Here is a 13,889-nt window from a genome sequence, read left to right on the forward strand (position 1 = left end):
TATGGATAAATGCAGACTATACTGTATGACACAAGGGGTTCCATGCTCCATTGTTGAACTTAAACTACCTTATGCTTTGCCTTTATACTGAAGGGTGGGGGATGTGGTGATACTGTGGCAGGTTCTGCTGACCTGAGCTGAGATGTTGAAAGTGGTGGGGGCACATGAGTAATATGAGAATGACATCATCTTGTGAGAGTGGATCCTCCCCAAGGAGAAAAGAGCAGGAGGAGGGAATGAGACAGGAGAGCAATCACTCTGAAAGCTCTGGATGAATCCCAGCACACGGCATGCTGGCTGACTCCAAGTATGATCGCTTTCGCAATGACTCCGTAACTTCAACAGAAGAGCAGACACCTCTGGCAGCTGGAGCCATGAGTGGTCAAGTGGCACCAGGTTCTCCCACTACATCTCCATCATTGGTTCAGCCATTCTCTGAATCACAATGCCCCGAAGAGCAGGATGTGGCTACCACCTTCTGCATGATGATACCCAGGATGGGGCAATGGAAATTCTCAAGTCCTGCTGCTTTCCTGAGCCGATATCCGTCTGGAGCAAACAAAGAACTGTCCATAGAGAAATCTGGGGGACTGGGGTCAATGTTCGGAGCCTGCGATCCGGTTTGTTCTACGCCATGTACTCTGCAGGTGATAAACCGGTTGCGAGGGGGAGCAGGTGGAGGAGGAGGGAGAAAGGCTGCACGGACAGAGACATATAAACAGCCAGGGGAGGAGTGGACCCGTAAAGGGACATTTATCAGTAAACCAGCTCAGGGTTGGCTCCATCCTGATGACCGACTGCAGGGTCCTGGGGTGTCTTATATTGTAAGGGTAAGTATTGCTACAACAAGTGCAGGCTGAAACATGTACCATAATTAGAAATGTAGGGTGGGGCATTCTTTACTGATAATACTGATGCCTCATTGTGGCAGTATATGTGATAGCCAGGAGGAACACAAGAAAACAGGGTGGCTGCTGAAACGCATACCTCTGTGCTTGGTAAGTTAATTATAAAGGAGCTGGTTGCAGTAAACAACTGCAGAAAGAGCATTCAGTTAAGATTAACTTGCTAATATATCATATTAAACTGTCTTTTTTTTTCCTGAAGACACAGAACTCTTTAAGTGATATGCCCCGAGTCTGATCACATAGAACTATGTGCATGCCCCTTTAACTAATGGGCCAACAGAGCAAGAGCAGTGCGCAGTGTTGTGTCCTGTTACCTGATTGGCTAGCTAATCCTTTCCTTGGTGCTGATTTGTAAAAGCGCTGATGCAATGTTTTTCTCCTTTGTTTTGCTGTGCTCTCATTGGCTGGTGAAACCTTTGTTTTGAAGGAGGAAAGGAAGGGCTGGCGATGATGCTGTAACCATATTACCTTCTGCAATTGTCATTATGTAGGCTTTAAACACCGTCATATTTACATATATTGCTTTTTTTATTGAGTTTTTTTTATGATGTGTGCGGATTAAGCTGAGAATTATTTCTATAGAAATGTCCTTATAAAAATATTCGGTGACAACATAATTGACATTTGGCCAAGTTTTAGATAAATTCCTAATTATTATTGTTTTCTATAATTTATTAAAATGAAGATAAATCTATGACAGCGGATACCTAACATAAAAGAGCTATTAGTAACATTCACAAATATACAGCACAACAGTTCCAATACCATAAAATAACAATAGATATGGAACTTACACTTACTCTGCAGCATGGTATAAGCAATCGCAGCCATGTTAGACTTAGAAGGGCCTCTATCTATGTGATTTCATAGAAATGTAAAGAAAGGAACTCTGCTGTGTTATTTTATATGATATATGTTCTGTTATACTAAGCTTCTAGATTGTGTCCTATGTATTTATTTGTAAATATTGCTTGTAGCATTTTTATAGAAGCCAAATTGTGTTTTAGTGTTACTGGTTATTTAAATGACAAGGACGGAACCAATCTAAGCAGATATTGCAAAATGAATAAACATAATCATATTCTTCATAACCATACAGGATTCATACCTGGGCTGTATAAAAACTATTACGTGAACCAATTAAGTGGCATATCATTTCAGAATTTGGAGCATGGCTGAAATCAAACTGCTTATAAAAACTATTTTGTTATATATGTCACATGGGTGCTATGCTATATAACCTGTGTGAATTATCAGTCATAGGTATGCTATTATATTACATCATGTTTATTACGGTAATGAATGTGTCTGTATAACATTGGCCAGGGGTGCAGTATGCCCTTGGATCAGCTCTGATTTTGGCTGACATCTATCACTTATCATCTTAAATGTCCTCCCTTAATTGCATCAACCAACCTCTGCTAGGATGCATTTACATGTGAGCACAGTCACAGCATCAGTGAAATAGGCTTACTCAGTCATGCCTCTCCCAGGGGTAATCATCTGAGCCAGAGGGGTGGTCTCCTTTCCTTATGTCATGCATTTGGGACTTTCTTATATATGGTGAATTAAATAAATTTTGTCACATGAAACAAGCAAGGTTATTTGGGGACAGTATAAGACATAAATCACACAAAAATACAGAATAAGTCACATAAGGACAGGGTGTGCATAGTGTTTTATTCTCCATAGAGGGGAATTTACCTGCATTGTTTATCTACCTTGTACTATAACATTATTCATTTAATGTATCTTAATTATTTATTGCAGTTATGTGTTATCTGCCAATCATACTCTCCTCAGAAATTACTTTCAAGTCCAATTTATTAAAGTGCTGAGGAACTACGCTTTTGGGGATGTAGTTTAAATCCCGGGTGTCGGGATGCCGGCAGTCAGAATCCCGGTGCCAGTATCCCGACCGCCGGCATCCTGACGGTAAGTAGTGGGGTTAGGGAGAGGATAAGGGTTAGGGTTAAGCACTAGGGGGGGAGGTTAGGGTTAAGCACTAGGGGGGAGGATAGGTTTAGGGGGAGGGTAAGGGGTAATGTTAGGATAGTTACCAACACCTGTCTGTATCCTAACCCTGTCGGGATGCCATCGTCGGGATTCTGACAACCAGGATCCCGAGTGCCGGCATCCCATACCCAACCCTATTAAAGTGCTGAGGAACTACACTATTGTTTACAATGTTTCTATGTGAACAGCACATTTAAGCAGTCTAATAGGATGTTATTATTCTGAGGTCACAGGAGTTGCACCATTCCCACCTCTCTTATCTGCCACTGCCCTGTTGACAGTAGGGCTCTGATTCGGAGTCGTTGTCACGTCTACGTCTTATTCATTTGCCACGGGTGATTTCTTTAAAACTGAAACGCCCACTTGCAGTGCCTTGCACCTGTGGAAATCCATCTCAATACCATCGGGCTCACCATTGAAACTGGCATCAGCCCTGTGGCAGGTGCAGTTTCTCCGTCTGAATATGGACTCCTGTGTGTGCGGCTTTGTCATTGTCAGTGACACGCCCGCATCTGCCTAACCACTATACTGTTACCTCCCTGGTACGCCCACTAAAAGCCACACTCCCTGTCTCCAAATTTGTACTGTGTCTCTGTGCGGTGACAATTGAGATGCATGTGCAGTACTTCAGCATTGAGTGTAGTTAGCATGCGACTCAGAATCAGGCCCTAGGTCTCCTCCTGAGCATGAAGGTCTAAACCAATATACTTGTACCACCGAAGGTACACCCAGAAAGGCTAGGCGGTGCTATGCAGCCAGTGCCGTTTCAAAGCACAGGCAGGCCATGTGGCTGCCTGGTACACAGGTGAACACCATCCAGTTGTGGATTCAGGGAAGGATAGGTTGCAGCATACTGTCAGCAACATCCTCTGACATCTTACAGAGGAGCTGGCTGCTGCTTATTGCCAAGCAACGGTGTCCACGGCCAATTAGCAGGCAGTCAGACAAAATGTTTTGAGAATCTTCTATAGTCGCGCCCACTGAGGACGGTGTAATAGCCTTAATGGTCGTAATGCCCTACTTTGTGAGATGCCCCTCCTAAGTCCCGGGTAACTGTTCTAAGAGACGGGCCAGCGTACAACACTGCAGTTAGCAGTAGGTGCCCACTAGACATCATATAATCCACACAGCAGCAGGTCAGCAAGACTTCTCACCTCACAAGTTGCTGTGGCTGATAACAAACACTACAGCTGCAGAATAAAGAGCAGACCTGTGTATGAGCTTCATAGTTGATCTCGGAGCTTAGCTGATACAGAAAAGTCACATTAGAGCAGCATAGGCGAGTGCAGAAGCTAGAACAGGGGGTGCCTGTTACCCATACCTTGGTCATGGTCTACCCTGTCCCCTCCTCCCCCTGGGACATACACTACTCACATAGGCTGTCCAGGTGAGTAGTGTATGTCCCACAGGAACAGGGAGATGGGATAGACCATGGGATAGACCATGACCCAGTGGAGGAGGAAGTGCCGAAAGGACACCCCTATGCTGGCTTCTGAGCATGCCTATGGAGAGCAGTCAGGTAGGGGAATCTGGCATAAAAGGAGCATGTGCCTGGCATAAACAGGGCATGTTGAGAAGACTGATGGCATAAAAGGGGCATGTCGAGGAATCTGGAATAAAAAGGGCATGTATCTAGCATAAAAGAGAGAGGTGTGCCCATTATCCCCCCTCTAACCTCTCCATTGACCCACTGTACTGTATACTTCAATCGTGGTCTGATTTGAAAGGAATCTTGATTGGAGAGGTGGAAATCACTGTCAGCCTTTGCAGATGATGCGTTACTGTACATTGCTAATCCCAAGTATATGTAGGAATTGATATTGGATAAGCTGAAAGATTTTGGGGCTGTTTCGGGATACACGGTTTATATGTTCAAATGTTGAGTCTCTTTCTACATCCATGTGTCCATACACTGCATTGGCGCTATCATCTCCCTGTAACTTGGGCAACATCTTATACTGATTATCTGGGCATTCAACTCTCTAAACGGCCCTCAGAATTGTGTTATCTTAATATAACAAAGGCTATTTCACAAATATCGAGAGAGCTGGTGGTTGGTGCCATCTCCTTTTGTCCTATATGGGCAGGACAAGCATAAATAAAATGGTGAAGTTTCCTAGACTACTATATTTAATGCAATTTTTTCCATACAGTTCTTTCAGAAAGATATACAGTTGCTAAATTCTCTATTTTAGAAGTTTATTTGGAGGACCAAACGTCCTCACATCGGTTTTCTAAAACTGCAGCAGACTAAAAATAGTCCTGCAATCATGCGATGTCCTGCGTGAATGCAAATCGCCCTGAACATCAGCACAATTGCTGGTCGTCCAGGTGTGTACCCAGCCTTAGGGACACAAAGTCAATTTAACAACATACTGTATATTTTATTACCACCACTGACTGCTCTGTACTTTTCTCCTGGTGCAGGTACCTTCTGAACCAGGCATGAAAAGCTAGTACACACAGACTGATCTTGTTGCTAAGCTGCTCTTACAATGAACTCTGGCAGCCAATCAGTGATCAGAGTAGCAAATTTTTGCCTGGTACTTGAGCCAGTTATAGCATTGGGAGCATCTGTTAAGAGTCATCAATGACCGCTCTGAGTGCCAGCCTTCTAGAAATAATTAGGTCAGAGGGGCATTACTCTAGTAGGTAGGCACCACAATCATGGTCCGCAGGGTTAACCAAGCAGCAGAATTAGGGTCTTAATTGCACTGAGATCTGCATGGTACACAATTCAACTAAATGCTCTTTGTACGATATACTAGCAGATTGAATTATGGTCTGCATGATATATATACCTCTGGAATTGGGGTCTGCATGGTTACGAACCACCTGAACTGAGGTTTGAAGTATATACTAGTTATCAAAATGGTGATATGCATAGCTTCCTTAATCACTTAACTGGCTAATATATTTTCCAAAAATGTCTCCAAAATGTAAAAAAAAAAAAAAATATTATCAAATTATGTAAATAATAGCTATTATTTACATGTGATAATTAAAATATGTTGGGGACATTTGCGGAAAAAAACAAATCACTTTTAGAGTTTAAAAAAAGCTTTACTGTGTTAGTTTTAATATATTCACACACAGAGCCGTAACTAGACTTTTTGGTGCCCTGCGCCAGAGAGAGCATTGGCGCTCCACCCCATTTATTAAATAGGGACATAAGATAGTGAACCTGAAAAAGGGCCATGGCCTCCTTGGGAAAGGCCGGGAAGAGATATGGGAGGCCAGGAGATGCTGGGGATGAAGAGGAGGAAGCTACAAGCAAGACTGATAATATAAAGGAAAATTGACAGGCCCAAACAGTGCCCCATGCCTTTCGGTGCCCTGTGCCATGGCACTGGTTGCACTACCCTAGTTACGGCCCTGCACACAAAAACAATCCCGTCTCCCCAATACACGCGCAGTAAAGCCTGTGAGTACACTCCAAAGTTACCCACTGTGAGGGAAACTGGACAGACCTAGGAGAGAATGTAGGGTCGCTGGGAGCGGTGAAAGTATGTGCCTCGGGAGGGGGTGGGGGGGGGGAGGGAATGGTGGTGAAACGTGTGGGACAGAGCCATGACCACCATCTACGGTCAAGATCAGTGGTTTCAGTGTGCAGTGCGGATCACACAGAGGACCTCATTCAGAGCCACTCGCAAAATGCGAGCACTCGCTCTGAATGAGGGCGGCCGCTTCTCTATAATGAGCCGGCCTCCTGGCCGCTCGCTAAGCTGTGGGTGACCACCCACAGCTTTAGCGAGCGGCCAGGTTGATGGTCGCGATGATCAAGACCATCGCGACTTGCGATGAGACCCTTGTGGTAGGGTCTCATCTACCGCAAGCCCCAGTGAGCTTTCGGCTCTAACAGAGCCGGAAGCTCACCACTGACATCACTGGGCCGCCCCCAAATGGCAGGCTTTCCTTCGGGAAAGCCTCCGTTTGGCAAGCCAATCCCCCACCCCGCCTACAAAACGGTGCGAGCTGTCGATCACCATCGACAGCCACCCCTTTTGTAGTGAGTCCCGGAGCGAGAGAATTTCTCTCTCGCTCCAGGGCTTGCGCACGCGCAGTGCGTGAGCAGGGCCTCAACATCGACCTGCTTGCGAGCGCTCAGCACTTGCATGCGGGTCTGAATGAGACCCAGAGTGCGGTCCACACTACACAATGAAACAAACACACCGCCGCCAGCGCTGGGTAGCACACTCACTGACAGTGAGTGTACTACCCGGCGGCGGTGCGTTTGTTTTAGTAGGCAATGAGAGTCAGACAGACTCTCATTGGCTGCTGCACCTAGGGCCGAAGCCGGCCTGGAGCTCACTCACGAGCTCCACCTTCCCGGCTCCCGCAGCAGGTGAAGGGAGGTCTCTCCCGTAGTGCCAAGCAGGTAAGTATTTTGTTTTGTGTGTGTGTGTGTGTTTGTGTTATAAATGTAAGGAGCACTACTGGCTGGGGGCACTGTATAAGGGACACTACTGGCTGGGGGCACTGTATAAGGGGCACTACTGGGGGCACTGTATAAGGAGCACTACTGGAGGCACTGCATAAAGGGGACCACTACTGGGGGCACTGTATAAGGAGCAGTGCATAGGGGGGCCAGTACTGGGGGCACTGTATAAGGGGCACTACTGGGGCACTGTATAAGCACTGAGATCTGCATGGTACACAATTTAACTAAATGCTTTTTGCACAATAGGCTAGCAGATCGAATTATGGTCTCCATGATTGGAATTGGGGTCTGCATGGTTACGAACCACCTGAACTGAGGTTTGAAGTATATGCAAGCTATCAAAATGGTGATATGCATAGTATACTAGCTTCCTTAACCACTTAACTGGCTAATAAAAAAATGTCTCCAAAATGTAAAAACTGACAGTGAGTGTACTACCCGGCGACAATGTATTTGTTTTAGTAGACAATGAGAGTCAGACAGACTCTCATTGGCTGCTGCACCCAGGACCAGAGCTGAGCTGGAGCTCACTCACGAACTCCACCTTCCGGCTCCCGCAGTGGCTGAAGGGACGGCTCTCCCAAAGTGCCAAGCAGGAGGATGGAGAAGCGGACGGCGGTGGACGCAGGAGCGAGGATTCAGGTAACTATTTTGTTTTGTGTGTGTCTTTGTGTTATATATGTAAGGGGCACTACTGGCCGGGGGCACTGTATAAGGGGCACTACTGGCCGGGGGCACTGTATAAGGGGCACTACTGGCCAGAGGCACTGTATAAGGGGCACTACTGGAGGCACTGCATAGGGGGGACCACTACTGGGGGCATAAGGGGCACTACTGGGAGCACTATAATAGGGGGCATTGCATAAGGAGCACTGCATAATGAGCACCACAATAGGAGGCTTTGCATAAGGGGCACGGCATAAGGGGCATTACTACTGGGGACACTGCATAAGGGGCACTACTAGAGTGGCATTTCAAGAGGGGCCCTACTACTAGGGGCATTGCATAAGGGGCATTACTAAGGGGGCATTAAGGTGCATATTCAATGGAAAGGATTGTTCTCAGAGTGACAAGAAACGGTGGTTGACTTTCCGATCACTGTGGCCAACAGTGATCAGGACACATTGGGGGCAGACCCACGGCTTCTGTTTCTATTGCACCCTCAGCTGCACTGAAGCTGGCATGAGGAGGAACAGCTGTGCTGCCTGATCACTGCTGGCCACAGTGACAGAGAACGCAGCCGCATTTCTGTCTCCGCTGCTCTACAGCTGCTGGGTGGGGATTCCGTCGGTATGCCCGATCACTGTAGCCAGCAGTGATTGGGTGCTGGATGCAGCAATGCGATTTTTGTGGTAAAAAAAAAAATACGATTCTTTAGATGGCGTTGCCCAATAGAAGCCTATGGGCTTCTATTCGCAACTCCCCCAGAGAAGGATCTAATCAGATCCCTCCCAGCACCCCCTGCAGCGCGTGCGCCACTCAATGTATGAGCAAAAGGACTTCTGGTTCATAAAACCGGAAGTACTTCTATCACAAAGGACAGCTCTTACTGGGAGAGCTGCCCTTTGTGATTCTCTTCAAGCATACGGTGTTAATAAGAGCTATTTTGCTTGCAAAGAGTTGCGGGATGCATCGCATTCAAAATGAGATGCGTCATGCACTCCGCCCCGGGATACACTGGGAGCGGAGCCGTGGGTACAGGGGGCCAGGAGATCCCGCTAAGATTGTCGGCTGCATCAGATGCAACCAAAACCCCAGCCTCATGTGCCCATCAGAATAAGGTGGGTACATATCGCATTGTCTGTGCCGCACAGCCGATGAACAAATATGTCTGCAGACATATCTGTCCATCGGCAAGTGTGTACGGGCGGTCTACAGACTGCTCGTACACACAGCGGCAGCTACGGGGAGGGGGGCGGTCCCGCCCCCACCCTGCCTCCCTGCCAGTGGGACTCGTAGCTGTTGGATATATGGCCGTTCAGTCAGTGTGTACGAATGACTATCATCTAAAGATATATCTCCCATATCCTTTAGTTACCACAATGTGGGTCTATAAAGTGTACTAGCCAGTAGCCACTAAAATTGGGAACTGCTTTTTATATTTGCCACTAGAATAAGGTATAGACTGTAAACTGGCCAACACATGGGCCTCTGTATCTTACACTGTATGCTGGATATTATTATCTAAATACAGGTGTTAGGGGTTTTTCTTTATGTACCATTTCAACTACTAAAGGCCACATTCTTTGTTTCTGCCCTATGACTATCTTATCGAACATGGGTCTTGGACCAGTATCTGCTATATATATATATATAATATAATTAAAATAGGGGAGCCACACAAACTGCCACCTCAAAGATCGGTGGCCGGGACTCACTGGCAGTTGGTTTGGCTCCCCTGTTTGAATTTTGGACTGCGCTGCATCCCCACCTCTAGCGCCGCCACTGGTCCTGACTCACTGAGTCATCAACCCAGCCCAAACCAAAGGTGGTGAAAAGGGGCTGGGTCGGACTGCCCATCTGGCAGTTATGGTAAATGCCAGAAGGCCGATGGACAGATGGGACGGTCCGGCTACTGCAGCCGAGGGGATGGGTGCAGCGCGACCTTAAACATAGCTCGCAGCCAGGTTCCCTGCACACACAGCGCATTGCAGAGCATAAATCCCCACCCACCTTCCGGCTCGCATTGAAGGGAAGAGGGAGGAGAGAGGGAGGTGCTGGGAGGAGGAAGAGTCTTGAAGAGACAGCACCACAGTAATTTTTAATCTGGCACCGGCAGCCAATCAGCAGCGGCTGCCGGTCCGTGAGCTCCGATTGGCTTGCGACCGGCGCCAGATTCAAAATGCCGGCGGCGTTGTATAACTAAAGTTACCCCCTGCCCTCATTTGGAGTTTGGAAGGTTGAGCATTTTGGTCTGTCCATGGGTGTGGGATTGCTATGGGGTTGTGGAGAGATCCCCTACAGTAACAGCTGCATGCAAGTGTGTGGAAGCCCGGCTCCAAATTTACCTGCTGATGGCACGCAGGGGGTTGCTGGACAAACACAAAAGGAGCAAAGGTAAGAGGCTGCTGGAGGGACACTGGGGGGTGACATAATGTGTAAGGGGCATTGCTGTGTGGTCTAATGTTATAAGGGGCATTACTGTGTGGCATAATGTGTAAGGGACATTACTGTGTGGCCTAATGTGTAAGGGGCATTACTGTGTGGTCTAATGTGTAAGGGGCATTACTGTGTGGCATAATGTGTTATAAGGGGCATTACTGTGTGGCATAGGGTCCATTTATTAAATGGAATTTGAGGTAAATTCCCCAAAAACACCTGTTTTCGGGGGTTTACCTCAAATACTAAGTATCCCCCGGATGTATGAAGGAGGGACCGCAGCTGGTATCTCCGATACCTGCTGCAATCCCTCCATTGCCGCTGGCAGCCGCCTCCCCCATAGGTTTCTATGGAGGATGCGATGCTGCCAAATGTATCAATATCGGGAATGCGAAGCATTCCCAATATTGGCCCCAGCAGCTAACGCCATTTGAAGATAGCGTTAGCCGCTGTAGCCTATGGGGACTTACCGCATGTCAGCCGACAGAGGGATTATTATTATTATTATTATTACCAGTTATTTATATAGCGCACACATATTCCGCAGCGCTTTACAGAGAATATTTTGGCCACTCACATCAGTCCCTGCCCCAGTGGAGCTTACAATCTATATTCCCTACCACATGCGCACACACATACACACACTAGGGTTGATTTGTGTTGGGAGCCAATTAACCTACCAGTATATTTTTTTTTTGGAGTGTGGGAGGAAACCGGAGTACCCGGAGGAAACCCACGCAAGCACAGGGAGAATATACAAACTCCGCACAGGTAGGGCCGTGGTGGGAATCGAACCCATGACCTCAGTGCTGTGAGGCAGTAACGCTAACCATTACACCGTCTGTGCTGCCCATCTCCCAGATCCCTCCGTCGGCAATGGGAGCCGCTCATGTGCAGTCCGCGGGACTGTGCATGCGCAGCATCCTCCGGCCACATCGCAGGAACCCGTCGCCCTGCATGTGCCGGATCATACATTCGGCCTCTATGATCGCATTTTGCAATGCAATCATGGGCGGTACTGCATGCCCTGATCCCATTGCAAAATGCGATAATTAATAAATGGGCCCCTTAATGTGTTATAAGCGGCATTACTACTGTGTGGCATGTTTATAAGGAATACTACTGAGTGGCATAACATGAGTGGGCTCTGTGTGGTGTAACCTGACAAAGAGACACTACTGTGCAGTGTAATGTGACAAAGGGACACTACTGTGCAGTGTAATGTGATGAAGAGACATTACTACTGTGCAGTGTAATGTGACAAAGGGACACTACTGTGCAGTGTAATGTGACAAAGGGACACTACTGTGTGGCATAATTTGAATTGGGGGTACTATTGTGTGGTCATGCCCCTTCCCAGTGGGACCACACCTATTTTTTTCGGTGGTGCGTGCTCTCTCCACTGCATTTGTGGATGGCGGCACCAATGCTCTTTATGTACACAGGGCACCAATTGTGTAGTTACGACTCTGCTTTGGTGTGCACAGATGTGCCCGCCCGGCTACGACCCCTTTTGCCGGCCACGCCCCCTGCCCTGCCGATCTGGCTGCTCCCTCCTGGAAGGAGCAGCCAGATAGTCAGCAAGTATGAGCCAGGTACTGACGTGAGGTTGGCCTGTGTGTGCTTTAAATGCAGGGCCTATTTTTAGCCCAGCCCTGAAAAGGGTTAATTTGTTTCCTCTCAACTGAGGTGAATGGGTGACAAAGCAACATGGCCCAAGTGCTGTGGGACTATAAGCTCATCGTCTAGGATGAGTGTCGGGCCCTAGTGGTGGGGCTGCAGCGCAAGTCCAAAATATTCAAATAGGGGAGTTAACATGACATTACCCCACAGGTATAAATGAACTAAACATATAAGTTAAGATGAGATGAAGGAAATATCTAAGGTCTACCCGGGTGAAACCGGGTACATCAGCAAGTTTTTTTATATATATTTTGTGTTATTGTTTATCTGTGAATAGCAGGCCTGGTTGGGATTGCATCAGAACCACTATCTTTACTGGTGAACAGCCAGGGCCTGTGCAAGCTCTCTCTACACCCTAGGCAAGGCTTCAGCCTAGTGCCCCCACAAACCCCCCCCATGTACTAAAGACATGTACTTCCTGCACACAGGAGGGTACACACATTTACACATACACAGCACCAGACTGCAAGTAACCATCGTGACAAATTCCAACAGTGGCTAAAGATCAGAGATGCACACAGCACATACAGCAACAGCAATGACGTCACCCCCTCCCCGACACTCACCACACACAGTCCGGACGGCGCCCTCCACCCCCTTCGGTACATGAAGCACGAGCTCCAATGGACAAGCCCCTGTGCTGCTTGCAGTATGACCCGGGATGACTGCTTAGCCTCTGCCCGCAATACCTCACGCTCCATGACGATTAAGCTTTCGGGGGGCCAGGGGCACTTATGACAGGGGGGCCCTCTCCCACTTGCACCACCTCCCCTGACCGTGCCCGTGGTGCGTACGCCTCCTCCACCCACACCTCCATGGGGCAGCAGCACAGATCCTACTAGCGGGGGCACATAACATATACATACTATATATATATATATATATACACACACAAAGACACAATCCATTCTATTATGTGTAGTAAATATCCCCCCCACTTCTTCCCTTGTATTTTGTATGATTTTATTTCTTTCCACCTCCCAACAACTCATAATATAATATGTTAGTAAATTACATATATTATTATTCTAATATATATATATATATTATATATTTAAGGATCTTCCCCCTAACCCCTTATATAATATATTTAATGATCTTCTCACACTAATCCCTTAAATGATACCCCCTCATCCCCAGCCCTTACATATTTAATGATACCCCCTCACCCCCAGTCATTATATATTTAATAATCCCCCCTCAACCCCAGTCATTATATATTTAATGATCCCCCCTCACCGCCAGCCATTATATATTTAATGATCCCCCCTCACCCCCAGTCATTATATATTTAATGATCCCCCCTCACCCCCAGCCCTTACATATTTAATGATCCCCCCTCACCCCCAGTCATTATATATTTAATGATCCCCCCTCACCCCCAGTCATTATATATTTAATGATCCCCCCTCACCCCAAGCCCTTACATATTTAATGATCCCCCCTCACCCCCAGTCATTATATATTTAATGATCCCCCCTCACCCCCAGTCATTATATATTTAATGATACCCCCTCACCCCCAGCCATTATATATTTAATGTATTTAATGATCCCCCTCACCCCCAGTCCATATATATTTAATGATCCCCTCACCCCCAGCCATTATATATTTAATTATCCCCCTTACCCCTAATATATTTAATGATACCAGGGCCGTTTCTAGGGGCGGGCGACCCGTGCAATCGCACGGGGCGCTCCACCCTATCAATGATCACAAAATACGCGCCGCGCTGTCAGCGT

The 13,889-nt window shown here is 47.2% G+C and overlaps 1 protein-coding gene across 1 annotated transcript in view; it reads left to right on the forward strand.

The window, feature by feature from the left end:
- Positions 1-275: 275 nt before the first annotated feature.
- SHC2 (SHC adaptor protein 2) overlaps positions 276-13,889 on the forward strand; it is a 68,656-nt gene continuing 55,042 nt past the window's right edge. Inside the window, exon 1 of the mRNA XM_088478437.1 lies at positions 276-830. Within this exon, the coding sequence (XP_088334563.1) occupies positions 291-830 (540 nt within the window). The 5' untranslated portion in view covers positions 276-290. The remainder of the gene's footprint in view (positions 831-13,889) is intronic.

The sequence above is a fragment of the Taudactylus pleione genome, unplaced genomic scaffold (assembly GCF_031769625.1).
Source record: "Taudactylus pleione unplaced genomic scaffold, aTauple2 ptg000214l, whole genome shotgun sequence".
NCBI classification, from domain to species: Eukaryota; Metazoa; Chordata; class Amphibia; order Anura; family Myobatrachidae; genus Taudactylus; species Taudactylus pleione.